The 12495-nt window shown below is 47.1% G+C and overlaps 1 protein-coding gene across 2 annotated transcripts; it reads left to right on the forward strand.

Annotated features, from left to right (window-relative positions):
* The first annotated feature begins 930 nt into the window (after nucleotides 1-930).
* Nucleotides 931-6799, forward strand: Tmem106c (transmembrane protein 106C). Of its 2 annotated transcripts, none has more exons than XM_036208249.1 (8): nucleotides 931-1182; nucleotides 1462-1715; nucleotides 2956-3019; nucleotides 3681-3840; nucleotides 3931-4071; nucleotides 4473-4522; nucleotides 4990-5043; nucleotides 6108-6799. In XM_036208249.1, the coding sequence occupies exons 2-8, from the start codon at nucleotides 1532-1534 to the stop codon at nucleotides 6202-6204; spliced, it is 750 nt and encodes a 249-aa protein (XP_036064142.1). In that variant the 5' UTR covers nucleotides 931-1182; nucleotides 1462-1531; the 3' UTR covers nucleotides 6205-6799. The 2 variants fall into 2 exon arrangements, with proteins under 2 accessions (XP_036064142.1, XP_036064141.1); XM_036208248.1 differs by having other exon boundaries at nucleotides 1522-1715.
* Nucleotides 6800-12495: the final 5696 nt, after the last annotated feature.

A 12495-nucleotide genomic window follows, 5' to 3' on the forward strand; every position in this document is an offset into this window, starting at 1 on the left:
AAAGTTATGAGAACCATCCACAATTCCTATAGTGATGTAAGGGAGGTAGCAGGTGGCTAGCCTCTCTCCATTCACATGAGTTCCTTGTTCATCCAGTTTCAGAATATCAAAATAAGTCTTCTCTTTCTTACTATGTTTTGGTTTAAAACAGGGTCTCACTTTACTGGCTGGCCTCAGACTCCATGGCCTGGCTAGCCTTGAATTTGTGGCGACCCTGCTGCCTGTCTCTCAAACGCTGAGATTGCGGGCATGCACCATCACATGGGGCTCCCAGCCTCATCTTTAGCCCTGGTCACCTGTTTCATTCGCTTCTGTGGCACTTTAGCTTTAGGAGGCTCTCTCGAACCCTTTAGATCCATCACACGTGTGTGTGTGTGTGTGTGTGTGTGTGTGTGTGTGTGTGTGTGTGTGTGTGTGCATGGTAGTCCTGAAATAGGACCAGCTTGCAAAACTGAGCTTTGGGCTTCATTCCCGTGCCTAGCAGGACTCTGATGGAAGCTTCCCCGAGTTAGGTCTGGGGCCGCTGTCACAGTGACTGTGCATATGCTTGCTCTTAGGCATTGACATCTTCTGCGGGGACCTAGGGCAGGTTCTGCCTGTTGGGTTTCATTACACTCCGAGTAGTCCCTGTGCAGCGGGAATGACTTTGGCCACAGGCGACGCCGTCCTCCTCCTGAACAGAAGCGCTCGGATCCGGAAGCTCTCGTGAGCGGCCTTTCCTAGAGTTTCTGGGGTGCAGAGGAGCATCGCCTCACCCCCAGACCCCGCCACGTGCTCCTTCTCCCCGACCCCGCCCGAGCGCTCCACTGCTCTCTGCCGCCCTCCACCGGCGGCTAGGTGCACTGCGGCTATGGGGCGGGAGGGCCGCACCAGAGCTCAGAGCGCAGGCGCAAGCGCTCGCCCGCGTCCTCCGGCCGGCCGGCCCTTGCGCGCCTGCGCACGGGGGAGGCGTGCGGAAGAGTCGCCGGAGCGGGCAGGTGGAGGGAGGAGTGGTCCCGGGAGTAGCTGCCCCGAGTTGGAGCGCCGCAGGGCCGGGGCCGCCCGCGCTCCCTCGGCCTGGGAGGCGACTCTGCGCTCGGAACGTGGCTCTTCGCGGGGGCCGTGACCTGCGCCCGCCTCCTCAGCCGGGAGTGCAGGAGGCTGGGGATCGCTGAGGCCTTTCAATCATTTGGTGCCTGTTTGGTGTGTTTGTGCGGGGTGCAGGGTGTTTGCCTTTTCAGAGTTTGCAAACGGTAGGGAGGAAGCGGCGGGGCTGGCTGGACCACGGCGGCGGAGTTGGGGTTTCCCAAGCAGTGAGAGACGGCCTGATATGTGTGTGTGTGTGTGTGTGTGTGTGTGTGTGTGTGTACACAGGACACTTGCAAAAATGAGGGCCGCAGTAGGAATTGTGCAGGTGTTGGGCACACAGGCCCACACTTAGGATAGCAACTTGTCACTTAGTACTTTTTTTTTTTCCTATAGTGGCCCGATAGAGACGCGAACACGCGCTCATTTACCGCATCCTTCCCCCGCCCCGTGTAGGAGATGACACATGGGGTCTCAGCATTCCTCCTCTGCACGTACATTTTGCCAAGGAAAGAAGGATGACAAGCCGGAGGACTTGCTGGCTGATAGAGAGCAGGAGGAAGCCATCGCTCGGTTCCCCTATGTGGAATTCACTGGGAGAAATAGCATCACCTGTCACACATGCCAAGGAGCGGGCTACATGCCAGCAGGTGAGACGGGTCAGCCATCATGGAAAGCGCTCTCTCTCTCTCTCTGGTGTCTGCTCCAGCCAGCCCCCACTTCGTCGTCCCAGACTGCGCTGAACTGTAGCCAGCTCGGCTGACCTGACAAACCTGGGCAGATTGCAGGCCTCTCTTGATCATATATTTGGAAGCCTTTCTTTTCTTCACTTCTTCTGCTCTGTTATTCCTGCCATTAGTTTCTTCTCCGGTCGCTGTGATAAAATACCCTGACAGAAGCAGTTTAGGGCAGAAGGATTGATTCTGCTTCACAACCCCGGGTCATAGTCCATCACTGAGGGGAAGTCAGGACAGCGGAATTTTAGATTGCCCGGTCGGTCCCATTATAGTCCTAGGAAACAGAGAGCAAGGAATGCGTGTACTCCGTTTCCCCCTTCCTTTTCAGTCAGTCCCAGCTTATGAAACGGGTGTCACCCACATTTAGGGAGAGCCTTCCGACTTCATTTAACCCAGTTAAGAAAATCACTTACAGACATGCCTGCCGGCCAGCCTAATCCAATCTAGACAGTGCCTCGTTGAGACTTCCCAGGTTCCTGATAGTAATGTCACTAGCGCCCAGGCCCCTCTCTGGTTTCGAACATTTATTTCTCTGCTGTGGGATTTGTTGACAAGGCTGTTTCTCTACCGACTGACACAGCATTGTGGAGGAACTATCCTGGAAGATTCTTTACAAAAAAAAAAAAGGCTCGGGTGACTCAGTAGCCTGAGGTCAGCAGAATACCAGGGGTGGGGAGGGACCCACAGGCTCAGGAGTAGAGCTTGGAGTGTCTCTAGGAACAGCTATGACTAAATGGACCCTGGGGGTTGAGGGAGTCCCAGCGTTTAGAGGTATTAAGAGCATTGGGAGCCATGCTCCAGAGCTCCAAATGAACATCGAGGTAACAGTGGCTTTAAGACATTCCGTGACTTTGCCAAAGAATTTGTCTCTGGGTTCCCCAGCGTCAGCACCAAAGCCTGACAGCTCAGATCAATGTTTTATAATTTGTACCATTCTCTATAGGCGTATGTTTCTCTCTCCCCTGGCTTTCTTTTCTTTTTCTTTTTCTTTTTCTATTTCTATATATGCCTATTTCTTGTTCATTCAACCAAAAATATGCTTTTTAGTGTCTGGTCCCAGACGGATCTTTGCTGAGGCAGTTTTCAGCGAAATGTGAAGAGAAGGGCTACCTATACGTGGGATTTACAGCCTGAGTCTTTGCTGCTTTTCTAGAACAACTCAATGAGTTGGTGGCTTTGATCCCCCACAGTGACCAGAGGCTGCGTCCTCAGAGAACGTGAGTTGGCCGGCGCTCATCTGTTCACACCTCTTTCTGTCCCTGACTCCTTCTTATGAAAGACCACCAGTTCATTATTTGAAAAAGATGTCTGTCCTTGTACCTGCCCCGTTTCCTTTATTTATTTACTATTACTACGTGTGTGTGTGTGTGTGTGTGTGTGTGTGTGTGTGTGTGTGAGAGAGAGAGAGAGAGAGTGAGAGAGAGAGAGAGAGAGAGATAGATAGATAGATACTGGCACTTGAATCCAGACTCTCTTGCACACTAGATAAGCACTCTCCCACAGCACCTTACCTAGCCCTTCCCATTTCCTTTAGTTCTTTTACTTAAGTGAAATGTCCCTGTCTCTGTTACAGTCTGGGAAAAGAAATGTGAAGCTAGGGATATGTTGAGGGTCAGCTGGAAGGACGGGATTGGAAGGAGCTGGAGAAGCAGGGTGTCCTGGGAGATGAGCAGATGTTTTAGGAAGTAAAAGGGTCAGTGTCTCTTCTCAGAGTAAGCAGTGTTCAAATGGACTGAAAACTTCTCTCCTGCTCCCTGCCTTCTGCTTAGTTTGTGCTTACCTCCCCCCCCCCCCCCCCCCCCCCCCCGTTTGCATCAGTTATGACCGTCTAGACCTTGATAGCTGACTGCCCAACTCTCCCTGTGCTGTCATCTACAGTAAACAGTATGTTCTCCTGTCGATCCTGCTCTGTCTCCTGGCATCTGGCTTGGTGTTTTTCTTCCTGTTCCCACACTCAGTCCTCGTGGACGACGATGGCATCAAAGTGGTGAAAGTCACATTTAATAAACAGGACTCCCTTGTGGTGCTTGATGTCACGGTAGGACTCCGGGCCTCACTTCCTGGGTTGGGCGCCTGCCAGCCTCGGGACGGGACACTTAACACCCATTTCCTCCTGTGCCCTCTCCAGGCCACCCTGAGAATCAGGAACTCCAACTTCTACTCTGTGGCAATGACCGACCTGTGCAGCCAGGTTCAGTACATGAGAGCCGTGGTCGGCACATACACGACCACCAATGTCTCGCTCATCCCCCCTCGGAGTGAGCACCTAGTAAGTTCTTGAAGGGCCTCTGCGCACACACCAAGGAGGAGAGTGGGTGCTGTAGGAATGCCAGGGGAAGGCTTTACTTCCTTTCCTTTTCTCTCATTTCTGTCCGAGGAAGGCCTGGTGGGCTCTGTGATTATGAACCATTGGAAAGTGACAGAAACAGCTAAAACTGCTTGATAAGAGAGAGACAGTTGTCAGATCAGGAAGAGGTGGGGTTACAGCCTGAAGCCCAGAGGCCTCCAAAGGGAGAGGGTCAGAAGTGCTTTCTCCAGGCTCCCAGGCTGTGGAAGGAGGTGGCTTGCATGTGTTGGAAGAAGGAGCCAGCATCTGTGGTTGATAGCAGTAATGCTGTTACGCCAAGCTTGCTTGTCACGGACTGATGCCAGATCTTGTTTTATTTCCAGGTAAATTTTACAGTGAAGGCTGAGGTTGGAGGACCATCTTCCTATGTGTAGTAAGGACAAGTTCTCTGTATTGTGCTGTCTGCCCGGAGAGATTCAGAGCCCTCCTCAATTGACTGTGTCCCTGGCTCTGCCCTAAGCCCCAGATTTGGCCTGTGGACTCCTGAGCTTTGGCTTTCTGGAGAGTTTGGGGGGAGGAGATGTCATTTGATATGTGGCTTAAGTGCTGGATTTCTAAAGAGAATGATAAACCACTGAAACATTAGCAGACTCTAGCATTTAAGTATACGATGGCTTTGGACAACAGGAACATGATTTGGGACATTGAGACTTTGAGGGTTGCAGAACTGGTGGTCGTAGGCAGTACTTTGGTTCAAAGGGGAGGCATGGGGAAGAGAAGGTGCCCCAAATAGTTGGACAGTATACCTCAACACAGTCCTGCTGGTTCTCCTGGGAGATTGTGTTATTCTTGCTTTACTGTTCTTGACCCAGTGACCATGTCCATGTTTGCTGTTCACAGTTTCTACTGCACGGTACCTGCCATCATGGTACACAACATCGTGATCTTCATGAGGTATGTTCTGTCCACTCTCCTGCTGGCTTTTCACTGAGCCTGGGCCACCTGGAGCTCCCCACACTCACTAGGGGCACATAGCTAGAAGGAGACCCGTCACCTGCCTCGCAGAGCAGACCCATCACCTGCCTCGCAGCGCAGACCCAGCCGACTCTCAGTGTTCTCTAGGGGTGGAGTCCAGAGCCCCTGCATAGGTTACCAGGTTCCTAGTGAATAGTTAAACATAATGTTCTGGAGGCTGGAGAGAGAGAGGGCTCAGCAGTTAAGAGCACTGGCTGCTCTTCCAGAGGACCAGGTTTGAGTCCCAGGGTCCACATGGCAGCCCACAATTGTCTGTAACTCCAGTTTCAGGGGATCCAATACATTCTTCTGGCCTCTGTGGGCACCACGCATATATGTAGTGCACAGACACACATGTAGGCCAAACACCTATACACATAAAATAAGCCATTTCTTAAAAATTAAAAGAAATATTCTGCCTGAAATGGGGTCTCGTTTAACTAAACGTGTGACCCTGTCAGAATCCTTGAGACTAGAGAACAGACTAGTTTTCAAGGTAGAAGCACTAAGTATTAACTAGCGTACTCTCCGGTGGCAGTCACGCGCCTTGGGACTGGGACTGTTAAATGTAAAGATGGCAGGCTCTAGCAGCAGACACTTGAGATCCGAGGATTGGAGTGAGGTGCCTCAGCTCTGGCACAGTTGACGTTGTGGGCCAGTGAGTTCTCTGTTATCAGTGACTGTGCACTGTGGGTGCTTAGCAATGGCATCCCTTGTCTCCACTTGCTGCTGGGGACGCTTACCACCCTCTCCTGACTCAGTACCCAAAGATACCCAGATGTTGCCCAAAGCTCCGGTGGGGTAGAATCATCCCTGGCTAATAACCACTGATCCAGAAGGCCACTCCATGACACAGCGTTTTTAGACGTAGGTCCGCTGGCCGCCTGGTTACGTAATCATGAAGATTGGTGCCTGGGACCCAGAGGAGCATTGTCCCACCAACTCGGAAGAAAACAGAAGTTTTTCCTGTTTATCTAGTCTCTTGGTGGTTTTCTTTTTGCCAGGACTTCTGTGCAGATCTCGTACATTGGCCACATATCCCAGAGCACCTTGGAGACACAACGCTATGTGGATTGTGGGGCGAATTCCACAGCTGTTTAGAGCCTGCCCTTGGTTCTCCCGTGGCTACACCTGTAGAAAGAAGCTGGCATCTGTCCCCACAGCCCAGCAACTGTCCGTCAGTGCTGACTCCACATGGTATAAACGGAGGAGGAAGCGGTTCTCTTAACCCACAGAAAGCATCCTTCCACACTTAGGGAGAGCCGTCTGCACAGCACTTTTGTGGGGGTTTTTTGGAACCAGCAAAATCACTGCCCAGGTCCTAATCGGTGCCCAGCAAATAGTTTGCACTCCGTTCCAGCTTGAAGAGTTGAATCCAGACATTTGGGCTGTTATTGAATCATTATGAGTTGAGGTGAACCAGGGTTCTAGCTTTTCAGACCAGAGTGACATGAAGGTGGGGTGTCAGGTGCACCCTGCAGAAGCACAGCAAGGGGGCGTCCGGAGGACCTCCTGGGAGCCTCTGCGGCTGCATTTGTTACATTTGTTTCCATCTGTTCCCCAGTGCCCAGGGGTTCCCTTACAAAGTTGTTACACCCCCGACCCCCGGCCTACTGTATGGCTTGATGTAGCTTTAATCCATGGGCTGGACATGGATTGGGGGTTTGATAGAAAAATAAACCATGCTTTTGATTGATCTGTCTCTGATTGCCTGTGTGCCTTTGCAGGCACCCACGAGAGGAACTTCTGAGTTGCTTCCTGAGGGGGACACCACAGGGTGTACTGAGGGAGAAAAGGGAAGGTACCCCAACCATGTGTCCTCCGTGGCCCCAGGAGCACCTTCAGAGCAGCTTCACGGCTGTGTGCAGAGGGTTGCGCTTCCCGATCAGAGCACACAGCGCCCTCTGGAGGTTGAAAACGACAGGCAGGCATGCCTGAGGAACAAGGAAGGAGTGACTTTTCCCGACTCCTCCGCCTAATACGAGGACCCGGTTTGAGGTTGGTTCCAGCTAGTCCTGAACTCTAATCGCCTAGATAGTGTCTGGCAGGAAGTGGTCAGGTCCAGAGCTCAGCTGAGGTGACCTCCAGCCTCCCACTGCCCGCCAGCCAAGGATGATGGGGCTGATACTAGTTTTTGCCCCCATTCTCTTGGCTGCTTTTTCAGTATTTGCCTAATCAGCTTCACCCTTGAATCTTCAAACTACGGTAACTCATCATTTGCTGATAATAGCCATGATTTATGTAACAAATGCAGGGATTAGCGCTGTAATTGTGCTAATTAGGTTGCCGGCACGTTCACAGTTCTGGTCACAGTGACCGGTGAAAAGCAGTCTTAAAAACCGATGCCCTAAAAATGACACTCGTAAACAGTGCACCCCATGTACAAGAAAACGTTCACACTGATTTGTGTGTGTGTGTGTGTGTGTGTGTGTGTGTGTGTGTCTGTGTCTGTCTGTCTGTCCATGTGTGAAGAGGCCAAAGAATGTCACCTGTCTTCCTTAGTTGCTTTCTATTTTTTCCGATAAGGTTTCTCACTGAACCTGGAAATCAGAATTATCTAGACTGCCCGGCCTGAAAGCGCCAGGGCTCCACCTGGCTCTGCCTCCTAGTGCTGGGTTATAGATGAACACCACCCTGCCCAGTTATTATGTGGGTGATGGAGTCCTGAGCTCAGGTCCTCATGCTTCTGTGACAGGCACTGAGCCATCTATCTACCCACCCTTGGTTTTTGTTTATTTTCATTTCTATACATTTTGAAAAAGCTCCTCATTTTGGTCCTTAGTTGGATCATTTTTTGGTGACCATGTGCCTCAGTAACATCTGCTTGATATTACTGTAAAATCCAATTAATATCAAATAAGAGTAATTGAAGCTTTTAAACCTGCACAGTTGATTCTGGTCCCCTAATGCTGCGAATTCTCAGGTCTACTCATATTCTTAGCATCCTAAACATCACATTGGGATGCCCTGCATGGCTTAGCATGGTGTCTGTCAATTGACATGTGTGCACGCACATATACATGTCTGTTCATGCATGTGGAGACCCGGGGTCAACCTCAGGTATTCCTTAGGCACCATCATTTTTGTTTTTTTTTGGAAACATGGTCTCATGGTGTCCGTGAAGTGGGACAGGCTGAGTGGCCAGTGGACCCTCGATCTGCCCGTCTCCTCCAGCACCATTATACCAGGGTTTTATTGTCTGTCACCTGTGTGCAGTGCCCTGGAAGGTCCCCTGTGACTGGCGTTACAGATGATTGTGAGCTGCTTTGTGGAGGCTGGGATTTGAACCTCCATGGGTCCTCTGGAAGATCAGTCAACTGAGCCATCTCACCGGCCTGGTAAGGTTTTTCAATGTGGGTTCTGGGGGTTGAAGGCTTTGCCCTCGCAGGCCCAGTGCCTACTTGCCTGGAGCTCAGCTTTCACTATCCTCACACTACTGATGCCATCCGATTGAGGACCCACTATGTACAGAAATCTCCATTTGTTTGTGTGTTTATACATTCTCCCAAAGGTTTCTGTATGCATGACTTGCAGTTTCTGACATTTTTTCCAGCCATTTCTGACATTTTTTCCAGCCACAGATAGGGATTTCTAACCATCACAAGCCACTTATGCATACCAGGCCCCATGCAGGCCACAGTTTATCTCCAGAGTTAGTCTACCGTTCTAGTCACCCCATCATAAGACCTTCAAGATCTGTCAACTATCCTGGAGATTCGAGCCCAGCCCAAAGTGTGTAACAGATCAGTACAAGAATCTGCGTAAATCAACAAGCCACAGGTCATGACCCCTGGACAGAATATTTTTTTGTTGTTGTTTTGTTTTGTTTTTCAAGGACAGGGTTTCTCTGTGTAGCTTTGCGCCTTTCCTGGAACTCACTTGGTAGCCCAGGCTGGCCTCGAACTCACAGAGATCCGCCTGGCTCTGCCTCCCAAGTGCTGGGATTAAAGGCATGCGCCACCACCACCCAGCAATCGTTTTCTTTATAAAAAAAATTCATTACCTTGATGATGAATTGTCATGCCGTGTTCCTTTGGTTATTTAAAGGGGAAACTCAGGAAGTATCTTTCAGGAAGTGAGCAGCCCGGAAACTTGAAAGTAAGTCTTACCTGGAGGTTGGACATCTGACTCCTACTCTAAAGTCTTAATGGCAGATGCTTCCAGAGAAAAGAATTGAAAGATAGGAAAGTGACCCGATCCAGCCCTGGTGATCAGTGGGTCACTCTGCTCAGCCCTGCTGGCTCAGGAATTTACTTGATGTGTTGTTCTGTCTGCAGAGACCTCTTGCTTTCCCTACGACATCAGGGATCCAGGACTTAATAATCTCGATGATCTTTGCCTTCCTCCCTGGGCCAGGTTGGGGATGCAGAACAAGAGGCCAAGTGTGCCTTTTCATTTGACCTTTGGTCCTCGCTCAGCCTCTCCATTCCCTGGGGAGCAGTTGCAATTATGTCTAGGTTTTCCTGGGCAGGTGTGGGGCATTTACCCACCAACCCCACAGCTCCCCAGAGTTTTCTTGAGTGTGAGCAGCAGGAAATATTAGATAGAAGGATTTATAGTGCGGAGATAAACAGATAGAAAATAAAGGATAGCCCTGAGAGAGTCTGGAACCTTTTCCAAGGGGCCCTGATTGTCTCTGCCCCAGGGTATTTATAGAGACGCCAAGGGGTGGAGCAAAAGACCTCCTCCTCCAGCACAGCCAAGTGCAGACCATCTCAGACACCTGCACTCAGGCCCGTGGCCCTAATCATCCTCTATGCGGACCTGCTGGGTAAAGCCACGAGGAACCCGAGAACAGACTCCCACAGGGCCCCCTTTCTTAATATATAAAAAATAACTCGTCATTAAAAGTCACAACAATCTCCATAGCTGTAATACCTCCCAGTATGGGAGTAGAGGATGATATAGATGGCATTTCTGTTTTGAATTAGGTCCAAGGTGACCTCAGCAGTCTTAGCTGCCTCAAGCCCTTTCTAAACCAAAAACTTAATGCAATTGCAAACTTAAAGAATCCCTTAACTTCATCATTACTATTAACAGGTTAACATAAATATTGCTATACATAGTCACAATTCTCCCAATCTTACAACTCAAAGCAAACTCTTTACAGAACCATTTGAATTAGCATATATGGTGCTATATATACTTAACAATTTTCTCAGTCTTACAACTTTAACTCTTAGTCATTTGAATTTTCTTGATAACAGAACATAGGAAAAACTTCTGATGTATTCACCTCAAACTTAAATATTTGCTTAACTCCACAAAACCAGGGTGCATTAATACCAATAGGTTAAACATAATTTCTGAAAACATACATTCAACATTAATTCACTCATAACTCCTTTTTCTTTATAATTTTTAAACAAAATCTCAAACCTAGCTAGAAAAAAACCCAAACTTATACAATTCCTACAAACCCATATTGAAAAGCAATATTATCAATCTAACCATTAACACTTTGAAAACTCTTAGCAAAACATCCAAAAACAGTTTCATAATAAAACTCTTTACACTTTAATAGTAGTCTCTTAATATACCCCCTTTGCATTTCTTATTAACAAAACATGACATTAATCCACTCAACAAGAAAATATTTTTTAAATTAAATAGACTAAAAAATTATAAAGAAAAGGGAGAATAAATATTCCTTAAACTGTCTCAAGCCTAGTTAGAAAACCCAAACTTTTCCATTTAAACAGTTCTGTTTGCAACACAAAACCAGTTCCAAAAGTGATTCCATTTTTACATAAACAGTTCCATAAAACAATTCATGAAGCACCAGTTAATAAAGCATATATGCATACACAAAACTGCATCTTGACTCTAGGTAGAAACAATAAATTTCTTCATTTAAACAGTTCCACTTTTAACACAAATAACTCTAGAAAACAGTTCCCAAGTCATTACTATAAGTAAATTCAAAATTATCCCATTGCAATGAAATCACTATTGTTCATTTCATTTCTTAAGTCCCAAAATTCAAATGATAAATTCTGGTACTAGCCTTCCAAATATGAAGAAATCCATAACCAAAATCTTTTTGTAGTTAACAATGTTAGTTCAAACAAGCATCTCTTCAACTTTTGTTCTCGGAGATCTTTTTAGTTACAGTAGTATTCTAAACTGCACCGCTTTTTGGTGTTAGCTCAGGTTTTTCTGTGTTGCGTTGATTTTCCAAGGATCTCAGCTGCTGATGCTTTATTGTGTTGGTTCTGGCATCCGCAATAATTATCTCTTTAGCAACTTCTGGAGCTTTTGAAACTATTCAGACTGCCTGATTTGCAGGCTATTAGGACACGACCTTGACCTTCTGTGTCTCAGGTTCTTTCACCAAGTACATTAAGAATCGACTCACACTTAACATTTATACTTTTTTTTTTTTTTTACAAACTCCCATATGACATATTTTGCCTTGCAAAGCATTTAGACTCACATTCAACATTTACACTTTTTTTTTTTTTTACAAACTCACATATATCGTATTAACATCTACTTATTTATACTCCTTAAGGAAACTATAGGACTACTTTAGCAAATATATTTATTACTTCTTATATTCATTCCATCTTATTTCTTATTTAAACTTACATTTACAACTAGCATCTTTACTCTTACAAGCTTATTACTACATGTCTTAAGACTACCTTAGATACTTCTTGCAAGCTTATATTCTTAAAGGAACTCTATAGATCTATTTTACAAACTTATATAGGGCTACCATTAGCATATATTTAACTTAGCAAACACCTAAAGATTTCTTAACACAGATCTAACAGAATAATTTCTACAAACTCACATCTTATTTTTGTTCTTTCTACTTCTTACTCTTAATTATCATCACTATCTCTATTAGAAAGATTCTCTTAACTAGACAGGAAGTATGTACATCATTTCTAAAGTTTAGAGTTTATAGTCAGCTTTGCTATACAACACTGGGATTTAGTGAGTGGTGTTGTTATAGAATATTGTGATACTTGTTGCTAGGGGATGAACATCCTCGGGACAAAGCCACACCCCAAAGTTGCTGAGTTTTCTCAGCCATTCCAGAACCGGCAGAGATGCACTGTCAGCGGTAGACAGTTTTTAACTAGAGGCTGTCCCTTCCCCCAAATTCATAATAGCTCCTCTAAGTGCTTCAATTCAGACAAACGTTTCTACTGCAGCAGTCCTTTTGGTTGGTTCTACCGAAAAACTTCACTTCACCCTGAGGGTGAAATTACCGTATTTAGTTGCTGTAAAGCTCTAAGCAAAATACTGCACAGCTATTAGGTGATATAAAGTCTTTTCTAAAGGGCTAGTAAAGCCAAAAGAGGCACAGCTCCAAACTCTATTTCCAGTGACGATACCTCAGAAACACTAATGGAGCCACTTTCATTCTGGTTCCTTTAT

Source organism: Onychomys torridus, chromosome 16 (genome assembly GCF_903995425.1).
Source record: "Onychomys torridus chromosome 16, mOncTor1.1, whole genome shotgun sequence".
Classification (NCBI taxonomy): domain Eukaryota; kingdom Metazoa; phylum Chordata; class Mammalia; order Rodentia; family Cricetidae; genus Onychomys; species Onychomys torridus.